This window comes from Homalodisca vitripennis, chromosome 4 (genome assembly GCF_021130785.1).
Source record: "Homalodisca vitripennis isolate AUS2020 chromosome 4, UT_GWSS_2.1, whole genome shotgun sequence".
Lineage (NCBI taxonomy): Eukaryota > Metazoa > Arthropoda > Insecta > Hemiptera > Cicadellidae > Homalodisca > Homalodisca vitripennis.
In genome coordinates this window covers 35005934-35019902 of record NC_060210.1, presented here as the reverse complement: position 1 = coordinate 35019902, position 13969 = coordinate 35005934, and the positions used below count along the sequence as shown (strand labels likewise).

At 33.5% G+C, this 13969-nt stretch overlaps 1 protein-coding gene across 8 annotated transcripts in view; it reads left to right on the top strand.

The window, feature by feature from the left end:
* The window catches only part of LOC124359155 (ras-GEF domain-containing family member 1B-like), a 657259-nt gene that overhangs the window by 633685 nt on the left and 9605 nt on the right, over positions 1–13969 (top strand). For all 8 annotated transcript variants that reach the window (XM_046811659.1, XM_046811660.1, XM_046811653.1 and 5 more), the window contains 2 exons: positions 2108–2203; positions 8005–8220. In XM_046811659.1, the coding sequence (XP_046667615.1) occupies positions 2108–2203; positions 8005–8220 (312 nt within the window). The remainder of the gene's footprint in view (positions 1–2107; positions 2204–8004; positions 8221–13969) is intronic.

Here is a 13969-nt window from a genome sequence, read left to right as displayed (position 1 = left end):
TGTTTGCTAAACATCCTATACCCGCGAGTAAGCTTTTAATTTGTACTTTATCTCTAATTATACTGTGCACGCGGGAATATTTCTATGCATTTTGATAAGGATTGTTGTAGCTCTCAGAGTAACCGAAATGATCTCAAGGAACACCTCTACATTGTTTTTCGTGTCATTTTGCTCGCAATACAAAAAAAAGTAAGAAAGCCTCAGAAAGCCGTATTTATTGTTTACAGTTTTAGTTTGAAAATTTTACATACACAGTACGTATTTCTTCTTAAGGTATGTAAACAAAAACTACTCATAAAGTGTAAAATTTTATAACCGCACTCCACTTTGTTAAGTCTTCGGTTTTCTGTATGCGCTACACTGTATTATGCTGTACTTTCCATGGCTAAACAGCTGCTCGTCACCGCTCCATAGTCTCGTGTTGTGAACTCGAAGTGTACACTGTGTGAAGATCGCGATATCTACACTTCTACAGTGGTTATTAAGTTTCCCGTTTTCTGAAGGCGCTACAGTGCCATTATGCTGTACTTTCCATGGCAAGACAGCTGCTCGTCATTGCTCCACAGTCCTATGTTGTGAACTCGAAGTGTACACTGTGTGAAGATCGCGACATCTACACTTCTACAGTGGTTATTAAATTTCCCGTTTTCTGTAGGCGCTACAGTGCATTATACTGTACTTTCCATGGCAAGGCAGAGCTGCTCGTCATCGTCCTATGTTGTGAACTCGAAGTGTACACTGTGTGAATATCGCGACATCTACAGTTCTACAGTGGTTATTAAATTTCCCGTTTTCTGTAGGCGCTACACTGCATTATACTGTACTTTCCATGGCAAGACAGCTGCTCGTCATCGTCCTATGTTGTGAACTCGAAGTGTACACTGTGTGCAGATCGCGACATCTACACTTCTACAGTGGTTATTAAATTTCCCGTTTTCTGTAGGCGCTACAGTGCATTATACTGTACTTTCCATGGCAAGGCAGAGCTGCTCGTCATTGCTCCACAGTCCTATGTTGTGAACTCGAAGTGTACACTGTGTGAAGATCGCGACATCTACACTTCTACAGTGGTTATTAAATTTCCCGTTTTCTGTAGGCGCTACACTGCATTATACTGTACTTTCCATGGCAAGACAGAGCTGCTCGTCATCGCTCCACAGTCCTATGTTGTGAACTCGAAGTGTACACTGTGTGAAGATCGCGACATCTACACTTCTACAGTGGTTATTAAGTTTCCCGTTTTCTGAAGGCGCTACAGTGCCATTATGATGTACTTTCCGTGGCAAGACAGAGCTGCTCGTCATCGCTCCACAGTCTCGTGTTGTGAGCTCGAAGTGTACACTGTGTGAAGATCGCGACATCTACACTTCTACAGTGGTTATTAAATTTCCTGTTTTCTGTAGGCGCTACAGTGCATTATACTGTACTTTCCATGGCAAGGCAGAGCTGCTCGTCATCGTCCTATGTTGTGAACTCGGAGTGTACACTGTGTGCAGATCGCGACATCTTCACTTCTACAGTGGTTATTAAATTTCCCGTTTTCTGTAGGCGCTACAGTGCATTATACTGTACTTTCCATGGCAAGGCAGAGCTGCTCGTCATTGCTCCACAGTCCTATGTTGTGAACTCGAAGTGTACACTGTGTGAAGATCGCGACATCTACACTTCTACAGTGGTTATTAAATTTCCCGTTTTCTGTAGGCGCTACACTGCATTATACTGTACTTTCCATGGCAAGACAGAGCTGCTCGTCATCGCTCCACAGTCCTATGTTGTGAACTCGAAGTGTACACTGTATGAAGATCGCGACATCTACACTTCTACAGTGGTTATTAAGTTTCCCGTTTTCTGAAGGCGCTACAGTGCCATTATGATGTACTTTCCGTGGCAAGACAGAGCTGCTCGTCATCGCTCCACAGTCTCGTGTTGTGAGCTCGAAGTGTACTCTGTGTGAATATCGTGACATCTCCTACACTCCTACAGTGGTCTTTTAGTCTACTTTCCTCTTCTTGAGGCTTCCTTTGTAAACTTTCTTTTGTGCATAATTGTGTGCTCATGTTATGATTAGTACGTATCTTTTACTTATATTATCTGGTTTCTGTTGCAGAGTTTGCCACAGACGACGGTGCAGGGGGGCGTGACGAACGGAGGGGGCGCAGCCGACCACGAGCCCAGCCCTGAGCCTGCTGCCGACTACGATAATGTGAGTTCTAATTATCAGTATACGGTAAACGTACGTGTAACCGCACATGACATATATTTATATAACATATAACTTCATTCATTTGTATATTCTAAATTAACCTTCCATGTTTAGTATTTTTGGTATCTTAAATTATTTTTATTGTATTGACTGTTACCAAAGGAGACATTAAATTGTAGTTTTGGTCGGGCAGTAAAGATAGTATAAATTACAACTGGACAACATAGAAACCTCCCTCACGGCTCTCACCATGTGTATTTATATTTCAGATTTCCTCCGCCCGTCCTTCAACCACTAAAACACCCACATTACATTTTCTTTTCTTTTAATATTGTACTCCATTAAGTACATTTTTTATACCTCTGAATTTAAATTGGCTCAGTTATAATGTCACACAATATTACACTTCTAAACATATTTATTGCTAGAAATCATTCCAACTCATATCTATACTTGATAAGTATTTTCCTTCTACGTTTGAAAACATAATCCTATTATACTAGTCGATAATTTTATTTTTCTTACTAATTATATTTCTTTTTTTTGTATTTTTTGTAAGCTCTTATCTCTTTTGTTCGTTTTTATTTGACAGAAAATAGTAATTCTAAAATTATCAGTCCTCTGATAAAAAAGTAAAAACACATGCAAATAATAAACTGTGAATTGAATTTTCGTTATAGCTTGAAATAATCAATGAACTATCAATAATGTACTGAAGTCTTATATCTAAAGAACTCGTCTACTATGTATTGATAGTAAAAATAACTTATATTACAGAGTCAATAAATAAGTTGCTGTGTATAATCAAACTGTTTTACCCGAAAGATAATTTTTTTACAGCTATAGAGCTCATTTTCACTGGAGAATATTTGTTTTTGTCAAGTTAAAGTTTCGAAAAAATCGTCGTAACATATATGCATATTAAAGTAGAATGCTCTACTTCGAGGCATCGTGATAACAATTTTCAAGATACCATGGGCTGACAAAAAATTTTTAGTTACCAATTTAAATAGCACCGTTTAGGTTGAGCCATTAAGGACATTGAATTGAGGTACGTAATTATTATTGGATTCACAATTCATACTTCGTAAACTGTTAAGTAATGTAATTTTGATTTGAATTCTATTTTATTACATGTTTGAACGCAATTTATTATACAAAGAAATTCTAAGCCTACTGAGGCTAACTACGATCAATCAACAATATTTCATAGTTTGTTGTAGTAATAACCTATAACGGTAGAACTGGGCTGGTCGATGGATCGCGCTGTAAATTTTTGTTCTAATAAGTCTGGTAGGTTTTATTTTTTGTACTATACATTTTAAAAAATTAGTCAATATCGTTATCTAAAATGTAAATGGCAGAAAGAAACCCACATAATATATTAAACGTTTTTCTAATAATTTACTGTAATTAATTAGTTATACAAGTTAAATTGTTATTTTAACCTTTTTGTACAATATGTAATGACATGGATTAAAATAATTGGGTAATGTTAACTTTCATATTAACAAAGTACAATAGTTAGTTATGTTAATAGTCTGGAATTGAAATTAAATTGCAAATACTTGCAACCATTAGCAAGTACAAATATTTGACGAATTGATGTGTCGTTTTATTTTATAATTCCTTTCAGTGTAATAATTATTTATACTATTTATTTGTTACACATTTATATCAAGAACATTGATCATAAACTTTTATGCGCCCTATAATATACTGTATCAGGTAAATAAAACTTAATGTGTTGTTAACCGCTAATCTCGAGTATACACGGACCAATTTGGCTCATTCTCTTCGAAAAAATTCTTTAAAATCCAAGGAAAGTTTTTTAAAAAGAAAGATAGGTAATTTTGCTGAAATAATTTTGAATTTTGAATAAATGTTAGTACGTATTTATGTTTCATAATCCAAATTAAAAATACTCTGTTTACAGTACTTGATCAGAAGTGTAATACAAGTTCAAATATCAAATAAAAATTTATTAGCTACATATTGATTCATATTGTACCAGTGACGAATTAAAAACATCTAAAGAATTCTAAATATATGTTTTCACGTAAATTAATCAAAGTTTCCTTGACAATTTGATATGGATTGTAACTCTAGCTCAGGAAAAGCAAATAAATAAACACACATGCCTCAACGATCCATTCTTTCCCAGATTACAGTCTGACAAAACAATATTATTTTGGAAAGTTGTCATTAACAAAATTAATAAGGATTTCCCCCTTATACCGGTAGTAGATAAGAAGTAGGTAGGATATCCTCCTAGGAAGTAATAGGCTTCTCATTCCTACGCATGTATGTATTTTTTTATCAGGACAGCAAGGCAGAGTATGGGATTGAAAATGCCTTAGATCGATAGTAAATTAAAAGAACCGGAGTATTCGCTTTTTGAACGAAACAGATTTCCGATAGCTATATGTCTATATAGTTTTTTTATCGGGGCAATAAAGTAAACTTAACTATGGCGCCATAAGTGATTTAATACGGTCGGATGTAGACACATTTTAACCTAAGTAAAGTATTCAGACCAACGTGTGTAAACTTTTTTTCTTTGTAGGGCAACAAGGTAAAATCTACTACGGCACTGTAATTACCTTATCCCTGAAGTACATGACAAGGATTGAAGTAATCGTTTTTTGACCGAAGTAGGTTTCCGAGAAATATATATACATTTTCATGTGTTACAATTTAAGATTTTTGCTTTTAACACAAGCAGCAAGTTATATCTTCATAGTGGATAAATAAAGTAACGAACTAAATCCTGTCTCACCAGACGAAAAATTAAGGTAAATTTTCCTTTATATTTCACAAAAAGTACGGCATTTTTGGTACGTGTTAATTATTTACTCCCAGGTAATCTCTGAATTAGACTATCCTCTTAAACTTCATTCGCTGCTGTGAGCTATTTGCCCCACCGTTACTCAGCTTTTTTTATTGTCTTTGCTTGTATTCACTTGGCATTTTAAAGCTATTAATCTGTGCCTCTGATAAAAACTTCCGGAGGTATCTCTTTACTATTTCAATAGCCCTCTGAGGTTTCCATATTTCACTTCATTTTTATCGGAGTTTCTATTGCTAGTAAATCCTGGAGACTAGAAACTCTTCACTCCTACAACATATTCTACTTCCGTTGGATATCTTATTATTTAGAAACAACTCTATTCTGTATTATGATGTATACCGCTTTCGGTCTCTAGGAGTTCCCAACCTATTGGATTTTACGGCTACTAGAAGTTTCTGGCTTGTGAGAAATCTGTAGCCTCCTCTGGAAATGTCTCCGAAGACATTTGGGACCTAACGGCCTTTAAAAACCATATCGTACATAATCACTTTACCTGTTAAAGATTTCGAGCTATTACATTTCCTGACCTCTGGGAAATATCTAGGAATTTTCTAGTAAAAATGCAATCGTGTACCAGCCCTTGTTCAGAGCAAGGTCTAAAAGTATAATTAACTCTGAACATTATTAAGCTTCTCATCTCTCCGGGCGATTATAGTCTTTAATCTTCCAGTGTTTGTTAGCCCCACGCATCTTGGAGCTTCGAAAACTTTATAAGCTCAAGGCCAATGGGAATTTTTGACCAGAAGCTCTCGGTCCTGGAGAATTCTGCTGTCCGTAAGATTGAGCCCTCTAGAAGATTTCAATCTCGAAATGTTTAGCGCTTTTAGAATTTATTTAGCTCATTAAATTTCGACACCTAAATTCTTTTGCCTTTTGAAATTTTCTACTCTCTAGAAGTCTAAAGTAATAGCAACCTTTTGAATTGTTGTTATAAACTTCTCAACGATTGGAAGTTAACAACATATTTTAAATAAGCACATTATTATTTAGTAACATATACGTTTTATGTATCATACTATTGTTTTAGAGCAATGCTTTCTTATTACAAGAGGATTATATCAGTCATTACATAAGATTTTAGTTAAAATAGTTACTAAATACAAAATCAGCTGTAATAGCGTTAACGTACAATATCTACTGATGTGAAAATAAATTTTTATTTACAAAGTTACGGTGAATATTATTATAAGTCGACAATTAGGTTCAGAATTTTATTCAAATAACTATTTCAAACATAAATTGTTCTAAACTTTTAGTTAATAATTTAAATATTACAGTGGTACACTAGTTAAACTACTAACTGTATAAAGTCATAAATATAGCTATCGACATTTTAAGTGTTAAAAAGTCAAGACACTTTTTAAATTTTTTTGTAGTATTAAAAAAGTCTAAGTTAGTTTGCTATGACAAAATGTTGTGTCTCAAAATAAGTTTAGAAAAATAATGTTACTGTATAAATTGCTGTTACTCATAAGTACCTTATTGGGTGTTTGCAATTCCAATAATGAAGTGAGCACAAGTTGATAGCTTGTATCACGGGCCACTATATGAAAGAGTGGCAACACACGGTGTTGTAATATGGCGCCCCACTGTTATATATATGTGTGTGGGATGTTAGATGTGAGGGGGGTGGTCCAGCTGTGCACAGATGGCTTTTAGTTGAGTCGTTATAGTGGTTATTGCACTCTTCGGTGCTAGAATTATCAAAATTCTGTAAAGCAATTTAGGAAGTTAATGAAATTACTTTGGTAAAAAATGTCCATTGTACCTTAATTTAAATATTAGACGTGTAATTGTTTATTTTGGCAATTTATATTTATTCAAAGTAAAAAATTTTGAGTTTCTTAAACTATTCTTGAAAGATAATTATGGAATACTTCAATGTCATTTAATCACATACTAAAATGTATTACTTTCCATGTTACGTGGAAGTCGTTTTATTAAATATCACTACACCTGTTTTACTATTCGGATGTAAGAAATGGAACGCCAAGATGCGAATGAAGCTTTTTCTCCACATGCAAAGAAAATCACAATAGAAAAATACTCGAACGTATGTTTAAACACTGTTCAGTATTTCCTGTTGATAAATAATATGATACTCGCTATTCGGATTAATATGAAATCGCTGAATTTGCAAGAATTAACTTATACAACGGAGTATATAACGAGGTGATAAAACTTTACAAAAGTATAATTAGAATTGCATTTTTAACGTTAATTTTAACTATTTTCCAATATAACTGTTTCGGAGACCAAGAGGAATCTATTTCACAAGTTTCAAATTTCTAAATCTTTTCCGTCAAGAGTTATCGCACGGACTGGAAGACACCGAATTTAAGAATGTCCTGCGTGGTTGAAGTTGACGACTAAGATTGTTATGTCCAACTTTCGGGTGTTATTTATTTTAATTTCCAAGCAACACGAAACAAAATTTACAATCCCCCATGGGAAGTAAAACGGGTTGGAAAGGTCACTATGACAAGAATTTCTTTTTACACGGGTAGCCAACGTGAGGATTAAAATTGCTGTGGCCCGTTTTATTTATTCTTATTTAATCCACTTAGTTCTATTAATCTGTGCTGTATGCTTAAGTATGTTCTATTAATCCAGTTAAGTAACTATATGCTATATCTAGCAGAGTTATAAAAGAGATAGACAATATTTTAAAGTACATTAAACTTATTCTAACAGCTATGTAACACATCACAATTGTTATCCCTAGTTATACTTATTTTAAATATTTCTTTATGAAGATAAAGTATCTTATTAAATTATCTAAATTCAAGAAATTAAGTAAATTAATGTAACTGTACGCCTCATTATTATTTATTCATTCTAAGTACACACAAGCGTCTGTATTCTTTCATTGCATTCTGGATAGATTATTAGTGAAATGTATTATAAAATAACCTTACTTGTAGTATACAAAGTCATTATGTGTCGACAGGCACTCGTATATAGGGACGGCAATTTGGTGTCCGGCTCCTTGGACGCCCTCATACAACACATGGTGCCCACCACCGACTACTACCCCGACCGAGCTTATCTGTTCGCCTTCCTGCTCAGCTCCCGCCTCTTCGTCAAACCCCACGAGCTGCTGGGCAGGGTCACGGCGCTGTGCGACTCTCAGCAGAAACTCTCCGACAAGCAGCCGCTGGCGAAAGTGAGTCCCAGCCATCTTGTAGTTGAAACTATTTTATAAAAAAAAACTACTAAATTAATATAAATAGATATTGACTTGGCTAGCTTCCACCAGAAAGTAACTAAAATGTGCATTGCATAGGCTAATCCAGGTTATTACGGTTGTGTTATTCAATAAAGGTGGTTTCATAACTTAATATACGTAGTGTTCCGCCACACTGAATTAATAATGCACCAGTTGAGTGTGATATTCATAAAATTACTCCACATCCTATTACTCACATATATACAGTACAGATTAATCATCATATTCCATGGGATCTTAAGATAAGAGCGGCTTGCAGCATAAACTAAACGCGCCAGGAATATGGCTCGAACCCATGTCTGGTGAATAATGAATTTATTTTAATGATAAAATTTGCAAACAGGTATGGTATTTAGTTCATGAACTATTTGTATTTGTCCATTCACGCATAAGCAGACCATAGGTGTTTTCCTAATTCTTATTAACAAGAAAATTAGCAACATTCATTAACTCCTCTTTTTATGATGTCTAGTTTAAAGTTCTACAAATACTGCTTACAATTCTAAAAAATATAAAATCTTGAAAAATAATGATCCGGTCTGCTTCAAACTATTCGTAGTATCATAGCTTTCACAATACATATTTATTATGGACCTGTTTACATTATATTATATTTTAAATATTCCTTCCAGCTTTAACTGAATAAAGTTAGATTTATTGAGTGGGTTGATCTAGAATCTTCAAGTATAAGATCCATTATTTGTTGAGGTTAATTTGCACAATAATTGTACAACTGCTGTTAAACGGTTGGCATGTTAATACAATTTAAAAAAAACTTAACAACTCTTGAAACCAATGACTTATAAATAGTTATAACGTCTTTTCTAAAAAGTACATTTTATTTTATATGATCAGTTAGAAATTATGTTTCAGAATATATCCACTTGTAATGATTCGGCGATTTCATGTACTACATATACGCTTATAGTGTTGTACACTTTTAAAAATTGTTATGTGCGCTAACTTGAAGTTTTACAAGACATGTAAATAAGAGTTAAATAAGTTTAAATTTTCAATAAAAATACGAAAAGAACACACTTATGATATCTAAACCAGTACATAAACCGTTAAATTTTCCATATTTTGGACGTCCTCTGTCTTGAAACATTAAGCGATAACATTAAAAGCCGTCGTTCTGAAATCTTAAACAGCTTGCGCCTGGATAATAAATTAATCCTACCTATGTGTAATTACTATATCTGTAACAAAATTAGTTTGAATGTATTTACAATTACTGATTGTGGCAATTTTAATGTTCTGAGGACCATGATGGGTGAAAAAGACTGCTATAAAATAAACTAGTTAGGCTGGAGTTCCTGCAACAGGATTTAATCATCCAGAAAATGTATTATTGTTGTAAATAAATTTTTTATTTTAAGGATATCATTAATAAATTAATATAGTAATGTGAACTATAAAAACGTTATATGGTAAGTAGGATTTTGCTTTATCGCACAATCTGAATTTATGAAAACTAGATATTTGGCTGTCTCGTTAGATTTCTTTACGTTCATCCATTGTTTTATGTGGTGTAAAGTTTAAATTAACTCCTATGCCACAAATACGCGTATACAATTTATGTTTCGATAAATAAGTTTATTTACCAACCGTTAAAAAAATATAACACTGACATAATTTTTTCGTTAATTTTTCATTTATGAATATGACTCTTACTTACATGCCGCGTCGTGTTGTCACTGTGCTGGAAAATTACAACAATCTGTCATCCACGCCACAACATTCTGACAGTGAGTTCTTGACGTACAATAAATCACGACTAATTCAAACACAAAGCCTAGCCCGGACTCTGACAAAGGTGGCGGCCTCACGCGCATCTGTGTAATCAGATTTGCGAGTTTTAAATTGGAGGCACTTGATTAACACGGCTTTCATTGGACAGGTAGTTTATCAGTTGCTACAGTGCAAATGGTTTATTTTACAAGTTGAGCTCAGTTATTGGCCATTGTGATTCATAGAGTTTGCGAATGGTCTGTCGTACAAACCTAGAAGTGATTGTCTTATAGTGAGTAAAAGTTCCTGTTTCTTGTAATGGCGTTAAAGAATAACATTGACTGGTAGTAGTTATTCAGTATTAATATTTCAACCTGTAAAGTGTTATCTTTTTAAGGCTGAATTGCAGTTATTTTAAATATCTTATAGTACTAAAATCTTCGAGCATATGTAATACCAATTGTAGGATGTTTTTATTAAGTAAAGATTATTCCTTAATAAACGTTGTTTTTCCATACAACGTTTCGGGCGTTCTTTGCGTTTCCATTAGATTAGATTATTATAACTAATCATGATTTTCTCAGAAAACTTTAAATTTGTCGTTTTAGAAGTGCAGTTATTCTGTAAATGTAAAGCATTTAATTTTTCTTACTCTAATATTATGTACGAAATACAAAACTATTGTATTGTACTCTAACTAGTAACATGCACCAAAAGTAATCAAAACAAACTTCACCTAGTGTCAAGTTAGTGTTGAATGACAAGCATATTAAAGTGAAAAAATTATTTCAAAGTGGACAAAATATGATACATATTTCTATAGAATAATAATTTAGATTATTCAGAATATACGGTGTAGATAGATGCAATAATAATAGAATGAAACGTGGCTCATACCAACATCTTTGGAATTAAATACGGAGTGACTGTCAAATGGTTTCTAGGGTAACCAACAAACTTAAATGGTATTTATACGGATTTACTCGTAATTTTTTTACTAGTTTACTAGCACATTTTGATGACATCGATACGGAGTAAGTGTAATTGCTTATTAGGTGGCCAATAAGTTAAGACGTTATCGATACGGATTCACTCGTAATCGGTCTACTAGATACATAACACACTCTGTTGCCATCGATACGGATCAACTGTTAATTGGTTATTAGGTGTAATCAACGAACTAAACTGGTATCGTTACGGATTCACTCGTCATCGATTTACTAGGTAACTAACACACTGTTGCCATTTTCACTTTTAAATGATTAGTAGGTGACCAACGAATTTAAACGGTATCGATACGGATTCACTCGTGATCGATTTACTAGGTAACTAACACACTGTTGCCATTTCACTTTTAAATGATTAGTAGGTGACCAACGAATTTAAACGGTATCGATACGGATTCACTCGTGATCGATTTACTAGGTAACTAACACACAGTTGCCATTTTCACTTTTAAATGATTAGTAGGTGACCAACGAATTTAAACGGAATCGATACGGAAGTACTCGTGATCGGCTTACTAGGTAATTAAAATATTCTGTTGCCATCGGTACGGAGTAACTGGTAAATGGTTACTAGGTGAAGATCAAACCTAGACTGTGTCATTACGGATTCACTTGTGATCGGTGGACTAGGTAACTAACACAGATTCACAGTTAATTGATTACTAGGTGACCAACGAACGAAATCGGTATCGATACGAATTCAGTCGTGATCAATTTACTAGGTAACTAATACACTCTGTTGCCATTGAAACGGAGTCACTGGTAAATAGCTACTAGGTGACAAATGAATTTAAACGCTATCGATGCAGATTCACTCGTGATCGGTATAGTACGTGACTAGCATAATTAGTAGGCATCTATACGGAGTTAGTGATACATTTTTATGAGTGACCAACGAAATTAAACTGTTTTGATATGGATTAACTTGTGATCAGTTATTAGGTGACACACTTTATGTTGTGATTGATACGGATTTAGTGATAAATTGTAACTGAGTGACCAACGAATCTAAACGGTTATGTATGGATTGACTTGTATTTTATTTACTAGAAAACTCCCTTGATATCGATATTGGTTTACCGATGATTGTTGTATTAGGTACCTAACGATCTCTGTCACCATCGATTCTGGGTCACTTCCTCGATCCCATATTTTACGTATCCACTAGGTATACGCTCTCACGAATGCATTTTACACGGTAAACTCAGTATATCTATGCGTCTTTTTTATTTACGTTGGTCAGCTATCCGATTATTATAATAAAATACACAATAAGTGTAAGTTGTAAAAATAACGATTTCCCAAGGATAGCTATCATGATAGAAATGATATCCCTTTGTAATGTACTAACTATTGGTAATATGAGTTCCTCCATATTAAAATTTATTTTATTTTCTTTGTTTCATTAGTGATAATAATTAGTTAGTAACTGAGCAAGTGGGTTCTAAATAACTACAGAGAGAATATTATAACGTTATGGATATCGGTTTCGTTTAAAAATTGTGGTCTTTTACATACGAATTATGTAACTAAAACAACATGTTTATAAAAACCCCAATCCATCGGTGGGAGGTGATTATGTATATAAAAGATTGAACACAGCCCTATACTCCAACTGTGCGTAGTGGATGTGGGATGGCTGGTAGCGCATCTGTTTAGCGAGATTTAGTAGTTTTATCGGCTGTACTTGATTATCACGGCTTTCATTAGACAGCCAGTTTGTCAGCTACAGCAAACTGTTTGCGCTTCATTGTCCTGTTGTTGGTCTTTGTCTGTGTCAAACATCAGCACTCATCTGGAATTCCAACCGAGCCATTCGCGTACACAAACCACTTATTTATTGTCAATTAATACTTTGATTAAAATAGTTTTTCAACGTACTAAATACGAAAAGCTCTAATGAAATATTAGAAGTAGATACTACGCTAATAGTACCTCTCACAAGTAAAGTTATCGTAAATGAATTAAAAGACCGTAATTAATACGTAAAGTTTATAAATGGTTTATAATTTTGTTTTCATTGAAAAGAATGAAGATAGTTTAACACTACATGTGTAATAAATAACAGGTATTTTAGAAAACGGAATATTGCGTGCATGTGCAGAAATTTATACCATTAAATCAAGCCACTTTAACACCAAAACATACATAAGAGAAGAATTTTGTGTAATGATTAATTATAGCCCACTAAGTAAATAGTTCATATACTTTTTACCCAACAAAAGTATACTGAATATTCTTGCGTAAATTTAAATGAATTGAATATGATAAATAAATTACCCATTAACTAATTTTATGTAACCTTCTGCGTAAAAACGCCCTTGCGTTGAACATTCCAAATATATTTCAGAATATAAGGAATTGCAATATGTTAATTCACTACATGTAGAGAAGTAGAAGAAGGGATTTATAGATTCTCTTTCCATTATAAGCACGTTTTATTTTACACAATCATAAATTTAATTGACGTCTTTTTTAATATGTTTCTTTAAAAGAAATAGCGTAAAAGCAATACTTTCTTTAAATTGATGCAATCGTTTTTTGGGGTTGGAAATTAGTTGATTGTATTAAATTCTTAGCACTTTAAGAAAACTCAACAGAAAATGTACAATGCAGAATAGTCAACACTCAAAAATTAGAATATTCTTTGTCGCTCCACTTGAAATTTCAAGCATTTAATGTGAAACATGTTGGTAATAAACGGCTGAAAATATAAATATTTTAGTTTTTGTGTATATACAAAAAGATTTTACAGTATGTACACGAGTTATAGCTTTATGTAGTGAAGTTTTTACTCATGCAAATCTTTCTAGTTAAATATTATTTAACAAAATAAACTTTTGATTTATTAATATAGTAACAAAATTAAGCTTTTTAGGTTATAATTAAATTTGTGTCAATATTAAAAATATTTTCTAACCATAATATCGATTGGTACATGTTATGCA